This window comes from Zootoca vivipara, chromosome 1 (assembly GCF_963506605.1).
Source record: "Zootoca vivipara chromosome 1, rZooViv1.1, whole genome shotgun sequence".
Classification (NCBI taxonomy): domain Eukaryota; kingdom Metazoa; phylum Chordata; class Lepidosauria; order Squamata; family Lacertidae; genus Zootoca; species Zootoca vivipara.
Genome location: NC_083276.1, coordinates 81,866,112 through 81,879,460, shown reverse-complemented (window position 1 = coordinate 81,879,460; position 13,349 = coordinate 81,866,112). Strand labels below are relative to the sequence as shown.

Here is a 13,349-nt window from a genome sequence, read left to right as displayed (position 1 = left end):
TGAGCTCTAGCCCGTGTCCGGTCTGATTCAAAATGAGTTTTCCCGCCACCGGCGCTCTAGCCGTCTCAATGACTGTTTCATCACCCTCAGCGCCGGGGAAAACCACGGGGCTGTCCGGGCTCCATGCAATCTGAGAGGGCGCTTCGGAGCCAGACAGTCAATAGCGCTGGTTAACTCCGCATTCCAGCGGGCCACCAGGGAATCAGCTGAAAGGCCATCGACATGGGATAAAACATCCCCTACCACTCTCTGGAAGCCAATTGGATCCATTAAGTAGCGGGGGCGGACCATCCGAATCGGTCCCACCTCCCTGCAGAGGGGAAGGGTTGCGGAGAAGTCCAGTTGCACCAGAAAGTGATCTGACCATGGCACTTCTTTTGTTTCGCTTTTACTTAATGTCAGATCACCAACATCCATAGAGGTAAACACCAAGTCCAAGGCATGTCCGCGGCTATGAGTTGGGCCAGACTTATTCAGGGACAGCCCCATGGTGGCCATGCTTTCCACGAAGTCCCGAGCGGCTCCTTGTAAGGTCGTGTCGGCATGGATGTTAAAATCCCCTAAGACAACCAAGCTAGGTGTCTCCAGGAGCACATCCGACACGACCTGAAGCAGCTCGGGCAGGGAATCCTTGGTGCAGCGTATGTTGTTATATATGTTTGAAGCTGTCCAGAGTAGCTGGGGCAACCCAGTCAGATGTGCAGGGTATAAATAATAAAACAATATGAGAAGTGAGGTTGCAGGGAACCAGGCAGAGGGCCTTCTCGGTAGTGGCTGCCCACCCTGAGGAATGCCCTCCCATCAGATGTCAAGGAAATAAACAACTATCTGACTTTTAGAAGATATCTGAAGGCAGCCCTGTTCAGGGAAGTTTTTAATGTCTGGTGTTTTATTGCATTTTTAATATTTTGTTGGAAGCTGACAAGAGTGGCTGGGGAAAACCAGCCAGATGGGCAGGGTATAAATATGTTGTTGTTGTTGTTGTTGTTGTTGTTGTTGTTGTTGTTGTTCTTGTTGTTGTTCTTGTTGTTGTTGTTGTTAACCACACTTTCACTTGGCTCACATTCCCCCAATCAAGGCTGAGTTGATTTTAAAATTCACGAAAAACATAACTGAACTCAAATCCAGTTTCATCCTTCAGGTGTTTCCTAATGAAGAGTTTTTGGGAGTTCGTTAACACTGAACTATATTTATAATCTGGACATTGGGCAGTTTCTTAAATATATCGAAATAGTTTCATAATTGATGCACTAGTGTGAATTGCTGATTGAACAGATGACTTTTGCTCACGATCTTTGCCAAGCTGCCTTTGAATGGAAAACAGAAACTACACACACACACACACACACACACACACACACACACACCAAATCTGCCATTGGTGTCCTCCTTTAGGAGAGGGGGGGAAACCAACAGCATCCGTTTTCCTCCCACTGGCAGTTGCTTCAAGGACGCGATGGCGGCAGGGCTGCCTCAGTCCCACTGTGGGCTCTTCCAACACCTGCTGTTCTCCCTCTGGGCCCTGCAGGGTGGTAAGTACCTGGCGATGTGAGGGCAAGGGCACATTTGAACACATTGACCTACTATTTAAAAACCACTTCCAGGACAGGGCTAGTTCACTGACAGTCTCCCTTTTGTTCAGGGTGTCCACAGTCCCTGGTGATCAACTATTATTCATTGGTGGAATATAATTTCTCTCCTCTTAGGCCTAGTCACCGGCAACCCTGGAGTGAAAGTGACCCAGCACCCACCAGTGGTCAGCAAACAGCAGGGTGAGACCCTGGAGCTGAGCTGCGGCGTCAACCAAGCAAACTGGTTTTTCTATTGGTACCGGCAGCAACCTGGAGAGCCAAACCTACAATACTTTGGGACTTTCAGCACCTATAGTAGCGATTTAGAGGACGACACAAAAAGTAGCCTCGATAGTCGGCTGAGTGGCAAACGGAAAGACAACGAAACAACTTTGTACCTAACAGGCCTCCAGCTTAACGACACAGGGCTGTATCTCTGTGCTTCTAAAGACACAATGATTGTAGCAGCATCAGGAGCTGTCACAAAACTGACTACCAAACAATAGTACTGTGCAGTCATACCTCAGTTTAAGTACGCTTCGGTTTGAGTACTTTCAGTTTAAGTACTCCGCGGACCCGTCTGGAACGGATTAATCCACTTTCCATTACTTTCAATGGGAAAGTCCGCTTCAGGTTAAGTACGCTTCAGGTTAAGTTCGGACTTCCAGAACCAATTACGCTCATACTTCGGGTTAAGTACGCTTCAGGTTGAGTACTCCGCGGACCCGTCTGGAACGGATTAATCCACTTCCCATTACTTTCAATGGGAAAGTTCGCTTCAGGTTAAGTACGCTTCAGGTTAAGTACAGACTTCCGGAACCAATTGTGTACTTCAGGCATGTCCAACAGGTAGATCGTGATCTACCGGTAGATCACTGGACGTCTGTGGTAGATCACCAGTAGATCAGTGGCTCTCCCCCCCAAAGTAGCTAAAAAACTTTGGTTCCCCCTGGTCACACCTGGGGGGGGCAGCCATATATCATAGTTATTTAAATATATCGAAACAGTTTTACCATTAATGAATTGGTGTGAATCAGTGGTTTAATAGATGACATCTTGCTCATTATTTGTGCCGAGCTGCCTTTGAATGGAATATAGAAGCTAAATAAAGAGAAAAAGTCTCCCTTTAAATCCTCTTCACAAGAGAGAGAGAGAGAGAGAGAGAGAGAGAGAGAGAGAGAGAGAGAGAGAGAGAGAGAGAGAGAGAGAGAGGAAACCAACAGCATCCGTTTTCCTCCCACTGGCAGTTGCTTCAAGGCTGAGATGGCGGCAGGGCTCCCTCAGTCCTGCTGTGGGCTCTTCCAACACCTACTCTTCTCCCTCTGGGCCCTGCAGAGTGGTAAGTACTTGGCAAGGGCACATTTGGACCCTCCGCTAATCTTCAGATGCCACTTCCAAGACAGGGCCAGTTAGTGCCCTTATCGTCTCCCTTGCTTCAGGTTGTCCTCAGTGCCTGGTGATCATCTCTTACTGACAGGACATCATTTCTCTCCTCCTAGGCCTAGTAACCAGCATCTCTGGAGTGGAAGTGACCCAGCACCCAGCACTGGTCAACAAACGGCAGGGCGAGACCCTGGAGCTGAGCTGTGATGTCCATCAAAATTACTATCATTACTACTGGTACCGCCAACACCCAGGAGAGATTAATCTAGAGCACCTTGGGACTGTTTACTCTACTGCGGACAAATTGGAGGAGATTCCGAAAAACGATCTGAACAATCGTCTGAGTGGCACACGGGTTGGCACTAAAGTATATTTGTACCTAGAAGTCCTCCAGCTTACTGACTCAGGGCAATATCTCTGTGCTTCCAGTGACACAGTGATTGTAGCAGCACCAGGAGCTGTCATAAAACCAAACAATAATACGTCTCTCCATGTGCTGCTGAGAAACACATCCTCTCTGTACATTAGTGCCATTACTTCCCACTGCATATTACGGTATTAGTGAGGCATCTTGTATACTCAGTGCCCACTGGCCAGCTCTGTACAAATAATCTCTCTCTTCTCTCTCTCTCTCTCTCTCTCTCTCTCACACACACACACACACACACAGAGAGAGAGAGAGAGAGAGAGAGAGAGAGAGAGAGAGAGAGAGAGAGAGCCAACAGTGGTGGATCAAATATATCATGTGGAGACCCATGTGTCTTCATATGGCTGAGTGTTACAAGGCACAATCATGTTGGTTCTGCCACCCTAACAAACCCTCTCCTGCCTCACAGACATTGTTCTTTATAATGCTGCTAATTTTCTTGCTGCAGCTGATCATCTCAGCCCTTATCTATCCAATTGATCCCTGCGCTCAGAAAGTAAAGGCCTTTTGCAGATCCCATGTTAGCAGGCGGTCCATTCCATACCGCAGAGGGATCAGACTTTTCTTGCGGTGGAAGCTCTCTCCTGTTTGATATCAGGCAGGTGCCATCTCTGTTGTCTTTTTGGCACCTTCTAATGAACTTCCTTTTTCAGCAAGCCTTTGAAGTAGAGATATTTCCCAGTTTACATCTGTATTGGAATTGCATCCAAATGTTTGATCTCTGGTGTGTTTGCTACCACTTCACATTTCAGAAGAAAACTCTCAGCAGTTCACAAATGGATCTTTAACAGCAAAATGTTAAAGGTGGTGGTGGGGGGTGTCAAGGAAATTATTTATTATTAAATTTGTATACCATCCTTCATTTGTAGATCTCAGAGCTCAGTTAACTAGAGGATCCCATGAATTGCCAAGACTCTCTTTGCAGCTCTTCAGTCTCATGTGTGCTGCCCAGCCCAAATATCTACAGTTGGAAATTTATTAAGGCTGACAAAGGCTAATGGGAATTGCAATCCAAAATATCTGGAAGGCACCAGATTCAGAAAGGCTGCACTAAGTTTTGCCACTTCTCTCTCTGAGACACATGCCTTTTAAAGAGGCAGCTGATAAATCCCTGTCTGTTGTGAACCTGTTTGAGGTACAGGAGTCCTACCTTGGAGAACTGCAAAAAGGATGGGGTACCTCTGCTCTTACTTATAGGAGTGAGGCCCACTGAATCTAATGGAACGTGACCAGGTTCTAGAGTTTCTGCAAAGCATTCTACCACAGTGCTATACAGGGGGCACTGTGATGCAATCTCAGGGAGTGCCTTTACAAAAACCTTCTGCCCTAAGAAAAATGAAAACTTGGGTTCCTTGAAGGGTCTTCCAAAAGCAAAAGCAAAACAAAAAAAAATGAGAAAAGGCACCACACACACACAATTAACCCTTTCTTCCCTGGAATAATCTGAGTTTGTGTCATATGTATTGCTTATTAAAAGAGGGTTAGAGTCACTTAACTCTTTCTTTGCCAGCGGATTCACTACGCAAATCCTTTGTTTGATTCCAAAAGGGTGTAACCAGGGAGTTCAGATGTACTTAACTCCACATGGAATCAAGCTGCCGAGCAAGTCCTATTGAAATTGGAGCCAGTAGGATGCAAACAGAGGCTGGGACTGAGGAAAGCGCCGTCCTCTTAATGCTTTTGAGAGTCAAGTCAGCTGCGGCGGCTAAAGACACAAGAGTAAGATCAGTAAAAGTAAAGTTGGCAACTCTACTTGGCGCTTCAAAGATGCTTCCCGAATATATGCATTTCTGCACACATTTACTCAGAAGTAAGTTGTGTTTAGTAGGGCTCACTCCCAGCTAAGACGCAACCTTAAGTGCGGATGTGGACACTCAATATAGAGCGATATTTCGAAAGGTTTGAGCAGGGAGCAGATTCCTGCTGAAGAAGAAAGTTGAGAAGAAACTCCCCTCTCCCCTCCCTGCAAAGAGAGCGATGTTCTGCAGCCACGAAAAGCGAAGGAGCAATTGCTTCAGGGCTGCGAAAAGAAGGGCGGCTGGACGGAGCGGGACTTGACTGACCTCCTAGCAGAAATGGAAGGGAGCTGCCTCCAGATCGGTATCAATCTGGGATCAGGAACGCCGAGGCGAGGGGGCGGCTGTTCAATCCGGAGCGTTCCCAACTGACTGGAAGGCAGACGATTGGAGAAACGAGAAGGAGGTGGCGGAGGCGCAAGTGGGGAGGGGATCATCGCCTGGTCTGGTCCAGCAGGACATTAGAGCCAGCCGCCTCAAGTGCCTCTGGTTATCGAGGGACCGGACGGGAGGAGCAGGCTGCCGCTGGGATTAGTGGGCGCTGCCGGGAGAGCTGGGAGAGAGTTTTTGTGCGATTGCGTCCCGCTGTGTCAACAGCGCCACGATGATACACGCCGCGCCCAATACTCGACGGGAGCCTGGAGGAGGCGGTGGAGGGGTCAGGGAATGGGCAGCAAGCCCAAGCGGCTGACCCCAGAGAAAAAACCCGCTGTGGGGCCATCGTGACAGATCGAGCTGCTCCGGAGAAGTCTAGAGGGTCTCCCTCTCGAGCGAGATGCGTTCCCAGCCCTCCACGGCACAGGACGGCTCCGAGGGGCTTGGGCAGCCCTTGTCCGGCTGCTCCCTGGCCACCTTTGGCTTGAAGCGCCGCCCCAAAGGCCGCTTCGCCGTCGGAGAGCAATGAGGGCCGGAGGGCGAGGAAGGAGTCGTCCCGGAGGGCCGGGAGCAGCCGGGAAGATTTTGCAAGGGGGGCCCGTGAGGCGGCAGTGCTGTGTGAGCAAGCTTACTTCGCGGCTACTGGGACGCAGCTCATCGTCGAAGGTCAGTCGGAAGGCGCTCGCGTCCACCTTCGGGGTGGGGGGAAAGCAGGGAGGGGGCTCTTACGGTCTCACCTACACCCCACCGGCCACCCCGTTTTCATTCTGTCCCATTAGAACAAGGCTGATTCGGTCTCTTCGAAGGGTGTGGCGGCGGCAGAGGATCCAGATGGGCAGCAATTGGGGTGGGAAGTTGATTTAGATAGAGCGGCCGGGGGGGGGGGTCATGACCGCCCCTTTGAGCCAGATCGGCTTTTCTCCCACCCAAGGCACAAAATCTAACCCCCTCCCGCCGCCGCCGCCTTAGTCACTCTGAGTCTGCCCCTGCCTCCTTTCTCAATCCTGCTGGGGGGAAAAACATAATCGCCAGCGAGGGAGCCCAGATCCAGCCACTGTCTCAAGTCCCAGCTCTGCTTAAAAGAGAGAGAGAGAGACGTGGGGTAGGGGTTAAAATATCGAAAAGAGTTTTCAATTCGCTCCAAATGGCTGGAGTGGAGCGAGGAATGGATGTTTGCATTTTCTGCCTTGCAACGGCTCTAAATAAATATTTGGGGCTCGGTGTGGAGATCGTAACCATCCCCAAACAGCGTCATTTTATATCACAGCCCATCAGGGAGTGTTTAGCCAGGTCGGAGTCCAAATGCTCGGGGCATAAAAAGTTCCCTGAGCGCTACCACCACTAGCGGGGCGAGACGGGGGGGGGCGAAGATTGCAGTCCACTAACAAAGCCAAAATTTACTACTGTACCTTCATCATGGGAGCCAATGAAAGCCTGCGCTCTAGAACAAAGAAGCTCTTTCTCGGCATCCACGAGGATTAGAATCTTCAGAAAGAGATCCATTAGCTGGAACAAGGAAGAGAAGCCAGGTGGAAGGTCTACCTGTTGGTTTCTGTTAGTGTGGTGAGGTTTGTCCCGGATCCTGAGAGCTGGGACATTGAGAGTCAGCTGAGCAAATTGTTTCAAACCAGTAATGCTTTATTATTTTAGACTTAATTTGACCATGTGCTGCAGTTGTGATGCACACAATGTACACTTCTCTTCAGCGGTCCATGATTTTCAACATTCCTGATAGGTTAGAGTGAAACCCAAAGAAAAAGAAAATACTCTGGTTAAAATAGAACTACTCGGACCATGTGCAGTTTTACATTTTAAACTTACTTGTATAGCACCACCAACATTACAGGAATAAAGTACTGTAGGTTTTGTTGCTGCTGCACAGCTGGCAATAAGTACCATTTTTTCATAGAAAGTGATTATGCAGTAACAATAATTGTGTATCTATATGCACATGCTTGGGAAGCAATCCCCTGACTTAGGCTATGTACATACCATACATTAAAAGCACCCAAAAAAACTCCCCAAACAATCCTGGGAACTGTAATTTAAGGGTACTGGGAATTATACTTCCTTGAGGGGTAAACTACGGTTTCCAGGATCTTTAGGGTGTGTGTGCTTCCAATGCATGGTGCATACCCAGGCTAAAAAGTCTGATTGCCTTTTAATTAGAGTAAGACAGTGTATATTAGGGTTACCAGACGTCCCCGTTACCTGGGGACAGTCACCGGATTTGCGAATAAGTCCCCGGACAAATTCCATCCCCGGAATGTCCCCAGATTTCATCTTATGTCCCCGGAAAACGCAGCAGCGGAGCAGTTGGCTCTGGCTGGCTTCAGGAGCTCCTCGGAAGTCCCCATATGATGGTGGTGCAGGAGCTCTAAGATGCACCTTCTGGGTTGCCTCCACCTTCCCTGACCCCAGCAACTAAGCTGTGAAGAGAGGCTTCACGCTGCCTATCGGAGCAGCCTCCCAACTCCTACTTGCATGCAAGCGGGAGGAGGGTGGGGATCTCTCAGCTGGCTGCTCCAATGGGAAAGGAGGCATCACGCTGCCCAAGCTGCGGCTCTCGGCCCTCCTCCACCTTCCATGCCTGACCCACTGCACACCGCTTCCCCACCACCACCACCAAAGAACCAACAACTCAGGCTCATGGAGGAAGGAGATAGAAGCCTTGGAGGAAGGGGAAACGTGGCGGTTGAGGTCAAGCCAGCGGTCGCCCCTCTGCCACTGCCTTCGCTGCAGCTTAAACGTCCAGAACGTGTAGTGTTTGTTTGTTTGTTTGTTTAAAGTGTCCCTGGATTCATTGGAAAAAATCTGGTAACCTTAGTGTATATGTGTGTTAAAAGGCAGGCACAGCAGAAAGAAACAGGTAATATCACAACTGAAGCAGAGAGGTGCCACCTTTAGAAAATCACATATCTGGGTTAACTAACCTTAGCTTCAAAAATCCTGTTTCTCGTTACAGGTAGGTAGCCGTGTTGGTCTGCCGTAGTTGAAACAAAATAAAAATATTTTAAAAATTCCTTCCAGTAGCACCTTAGAGACCAACTAAGTTTGTCGTGTACTTCATAGACCTCCATGCATAGGACTGAAGCTTAATGCACTTGAATTAAGATTGCCATTGCACCTTTTAAATCTCCTTTTTAAACTACCTTTTTTGTTTTGTTTCCCAAGTTGATTAAAACGGTATAATTAATCAGCATCAAGTCATGTGGAGTAAGTGCTTATCTGTGGGTTCATTATAGAGACTTCTAAGGCATCAAGGGTGGCCTCACTGTGAACAGGCACACTCATTCCCCAGGCACCCGCACTCCCGATCACGGGGCTGATTGGCTTGGGCCTTCTATTTATTATATGCCCTCATGGAACAAAGAAAACATCTTCTCCCTTCGCAGATGAAGCTTGTCAACGCTCACAGCCAACTGTCCATCTCCTGGGTCCCGTGTGCCACAAGGACCACGTCACACTCGTGTGTGTGGCCCAGGGCTTTCCCTATGAGTGGCCCATTGATGTGAGCTGGAAGCGTGATGCACAAGAGGTGACTCGCCTCTCTGTTGCCACCAACCCCGTCCGCACCCTGAATGGCACATGCAACTTTGGGGTTTCCAGTCGCCTGAGCATGACAGCTGCAGAGTGGCAGGAGAGGCATGTGTACTCATGCCACGTGAGACAAGGGAACATAGCTGAGGCTGAAGAGTCGATGGAGAGGGAGCCAAGCCAGCAGTCAGGTAAGCAAGGACTAGGGCAGAGGCAATTACATGTACCAGGTTGGAGAACCTATATGATGGGGGAAGTAGTCAGAAGGTGCCCTCTTCCTCTTGGGGGGGGGGTCAAAGGTTGAGAATACAGATCTGATTAAAGGGAAAGCAGCAAACATTTCTTCAGGAGCAGATGGTCAAAACAGGGATGTTTTTCTTTGCCGTTTTAGTTTTCTGATTATTATTTTTTTAAATTTTATGATGTTGCCTTAATTTGGATTTGTGTATGGTCACCCTGATGGATAAACAAGCAAACAAAGATGGGGAAGGATCAGGAGATAGTTTTATCACAACTGGAGGCTGATTTCCCCAAAAGTTCAGCATTTCTGCCTCTCCCAAATATACAGTCATACCTCTGTTTAAGTACGCCTTGGTTTGAGTACTTTCAGTTTAAGTACTCCGCAGACCTGTCTGGAACAGATTAATCCACTTTCCATTACTTTCAATGGGAAAGTTTGGTTCAGGTTAAGTATGCTGCAGGTTAAGTACAGACTTCCGGAACCAATTGTGTTTGTAAACCGAGGTACCCCTGTAATTTGAAGTGCTCCTAAATGGTTGCTAACTTTACTGTATGCCGAGTGTTGAAGAAAGAATACCTTCCCACAAGAGGCATAGTACCCAAGGTTAGTTCTGGAAACTGAGGCAGAAAATCCTACAAACAACTCTCCTTGAAGTACAAACATAACCATAATAAATTTAAAAATGAACAGTTTGCTGCCCTTTCATGACATCCAGAATTAGCAGTCTGAGGCAGCTGTTCCACTCTGTTTAATGGCAGCCCTACTATTTCCTATTTATTTATCTAAAATATATACCATGTAATTCAATAGAGCCTTCAGGACAGTTTACAAAAACAAATGAAGTATCCTTAAGGGTCTAAACTTCATTTTTGAATGCTAAGGTGGAAACTGCAGCCAGAGTGGTGCAGGCTCTAGTTATCTCTTGCTTGGACTACTGCAATGCACTCTACCGGTACGTGGGGCTACCTTTGAAGGTGAGCCGGAAACTGCAACTAATCCAGAATGCGTCAGCTAGACTGGGGACTGGGAGCAGCTGCCGAGACCACATAACATTGGTCCTGAAAGACCTACATTGGCTCCCAGTACAATTCTGAGCACAATTAAAAGTGTTGGTGCTGACTTTAAAGCCCTAAACGGCCTTGCCCCAGCATACCTGAAGGAGCATCCCCAGCCCCATCATTCAGCCCAGACACTGAGGTCCAGCGCTGAGGGCCTTCAGGTAGTTCCCTCCCTGCGAGAAGCAAAGCTACAGGGAACCAGGCAGAGGGCCTTCTCGGTGGTGGCGCCTGCCCTGTGGAATGCCCTTCCATCAGATGTTAAGGAAATAAACAACTTCCGGACTTTTAGAAGACATATGAAGGCATCCCTGTTTAGGGAAGCTTTTAATGTCTGATGTTTTATTATATTTTTAATATTTTGTTGGAAGCTGCCCAGAGTGGCTGGGGAAACCCAGCCAGATGGGCAGGGTATAAATAATGTATTATTATTATTATTATTATTATTATTATTATTATTATTATTAAGTGTGTGCTCTAAAAATGCCAGTCTGAAATGTCCGTCTTGGTGAAGGTGAGTGGGCCTCTGACTCTCTCTATTTTCTCTCACATCAGCCTCAACTGTCTTGGAGTTTCAGAGCAGCCTTCATACAGGGCAGGTCATTTTCCTGCTCCTGGTGGTCAAGAGCTTTGCCTATGGCACTGCTCTGGGAATCTACACAGCCTGTAAGAAGAAAACATGTAAGAGACCCATTTTACTTACTGAAATCTGAATGGTACAACTTCCTTGGCCACAGGGAACCAGTGTTCCTGTATCCAGAGGCCCTGGTGACATCCAAAGTATATAATGAAAGCCCCACCCCACTTAGTTGGAACAATTGGCTTGCTGATCAGAAGGTCGGCGGTTCGAATCCCTGCGACGGGGTGAGCTCCTGTTGCTTGGTCCCAGCTCCTGCCAACCTAGCAGTTCGAAAGAACGTCAAAATGCAAGTAGATAAATAGGAACCGCTATAGCGGGAAGGTAAACGGCGTTTCCATGTGCTGCTCTGGTTTGCCAGAAGCGGCTTTGTCATGCTGGCCACATGACCTGGAAGCTATACGCCGGCTCCCTCGGCCAATAATGTGAGATGAGCGTGCAACCCCAGAGTCGGACACGACTGGACCTAATGGTCAGGGGTCCCTTTACCTTTACCTTTATGTAAACAGTAGGGCTGTGCATCGGTCCCAAGATTCAGCTTGTATCTGTAGGTTTGGGACCCAAATATATTTGTTAAATTTGTTTCCCACTCCCCATCCAATATAATGGGGAAGTTAAAAACAGCTATAGCTTGTTTTCCTTTTTGTAGAAATGGATAGAGTCGATTAAGCCTACCAAATGGTAGGCGGGGAAAATCCAGGTGTTTTCATGCAGGGCATCTTTACATTTTGATTTTTAAAGGGGAGGGAACAAAGGAAAAGTATATAAAATTTTCTGATTCTCCCAGAATTAGATGGAATTTGCGAGCGTGGCCATAGCCTCTAAAGGGGTAAATAGCCTGCCAAATTTCTAAACGATAGCTGCAGTGGATCTGCAGCTGGTACAGGCTTTAGTATTTGGGGATAGGTACAAATGGAATGATGGGGGAAAGAACATGAATTTACAGGAAATCTTGGAGCAAGGAAAATGTCACCCCAATAAGTATCCTATTACCCCAAGGGTCGTTGATGTGAGGTGCACTCCCCTACCCAATTTTTTAGGGTATAATGGAGAATGAGAACAAAACAAACACTGTTTTTAATCCCTCCTCAAAACCTGCCCATCAAAACAAAAGGTCTTTCTGCCAGCTCTGCATTCCCTTCCCTCTTGAACTCTGAGCATTTCCCAAGTCACAGAATGGTTCAGGATCTGTTTTGACTTGAGATGCCTTGTTAATGGTGCCATCTCACTTGGAAATTTGAGAAGCTTCTGCACATCGCTCTGCGTTGCTTCATATATCACTGTACACACAGAATTGATGGTGCATCCTGCGCTGATGATCATTGCCTTGCTGGGTTATTTTCTTTTATAGGTCTCTGATGGAGCTGTGGAAAGGCTCTGTGTCTTCCTGCTGGGACTGAAGCGTTAGCTCTTCCTTCAGTCAAGAAATTTATCCACTTACAGCTGGAGGCCATTCCCAGTGTGGATCCTCAATGTTTCTTCTCTGACATTTTCCCGTCTTCCTTCTCATCTGCTCTTCAATCTTGAGGGACCTACATTGGTCACTTGAAAAACTGCTGAATTCTTCCTTTCCTTGAGCAAATTTCCTGTGTAACAATAAACAGAACTAGATTTTATTATCTCTGCATGACTGTGTTGGGAATTATTAATCCAACAAGATGGGAAGCTCCTCATGTGCACCTTTCCTCATTGCTGCATCTCTGTTTTGGGGGGGAGACACAGATGCAGCTCCTGTTAAAGACACACAAGCGCTCTCAAATGTTCATGTATCCTTCCATCCATTAGGTCCCACCCATATCTAATTAATTCTGGGATGATATGCACTTCACATGATAGATGTGGGCTGTAGTGGTTCAGTCAGTGGTAGAACATTTGCTTTGTATTTAGATGGATGTCCAATCTCCAGGTGGAGCTGAGCATGCCTCTTGCCAGAAACCCATGGAGAGCTGCTGTCAGTCTGTGTAGACTCACTTAGATGGACCAATGGTCTTGTTCAGCATGAGGCAGCTTCCCTATTCTCCTGTGTTCATTAATCATCATCATCATCACCATCAATTTATTATTTATATCCCACCCATCTGGCTGGGTGGCTTCCAACAAAATATTAAAAGTATATTTAAAAAATCAGACATTAAAAGCGTCCCTAAACAGGGCTGCCTTCAGATGTCTTCTAAAAGTCAGATAGTTGTTTATTTACGACAGGGGTCCCCAAACTACGGCCCCCGGGCCGGATGCGGCCCAATCGGCCTTCCAATCCGGCCCGCGACGACCCCCGCCGCCCGCTGCCGCCGCCCGCTCTCACGGCGTGCGGCGCAGCGACGATCTAA

The 13,349-nt window shown here is 47.7% G+C and overlaps 1 protein-coding gene and 1 gene segment (V, D, J or C); both read left to right on the top strand.

Annotated features, from left to right (window-relative positions):
- The first annotated feature begins 1,456 nt into the window (after positions 1-1,456).
- Positions 1,457-2,077, top strand: LOC118080323 (Ig kappa chain V-V regions-like). The segment is given in 2 exon segments: positions 1,457-1,532; positions 1,707-2,077. Coding segments are annotated over 2 exon segments (447 nt in total).
- A 3,168-nt stretch (positions 2,078-5,245) lies between these two features.
- LOC118080270 (uncharacterized) lies at positions 5,246-13,141 on the top strand. The gene is made up of 4 exons (XM_060270953.1): positions 5,246-5,280; positions 6,043-6,218; positions 8,948-9,280; positions 10,941-13,141. The coding sequence occupies exons 1-4, from the start codon at positions 5,246-5,248 to the stop codon at positions 11,096-11,098; spliced, it is 702 nt and encodes a 233-aa protein (XP_060126936.1). The 3' UTR covers positions 11,099-13,141.
- The last annotated feature ends 208 nt before the right edge of the window (positions 13,142-13,349 follow it).

Excerpts from the sequence above, each read along its gene's own strand:
- LOC118080270 (XM_060270953.1), top strand. The coding sequence starts at position 5,246 with ATGTGGACACTCAATATAGAGCGATATTTCGAAAG. Across the intron at positions 6,219-8,947 it reads GACGCAGCTCATCGTCGAAG|ATGAAGCTTGTCAACGCTCA; the intron begins GTCAGTCGGAAG and ends CTCCCTTCGCAG. Across the intron at positions 9,281-10,940 it reads GGAGCCAAGCCAGCAGTCAG|CCTCAACTGTCTTGGAGTTT; the intron begins GTAAGCAAGGAC and ends CTCTCACATCAG.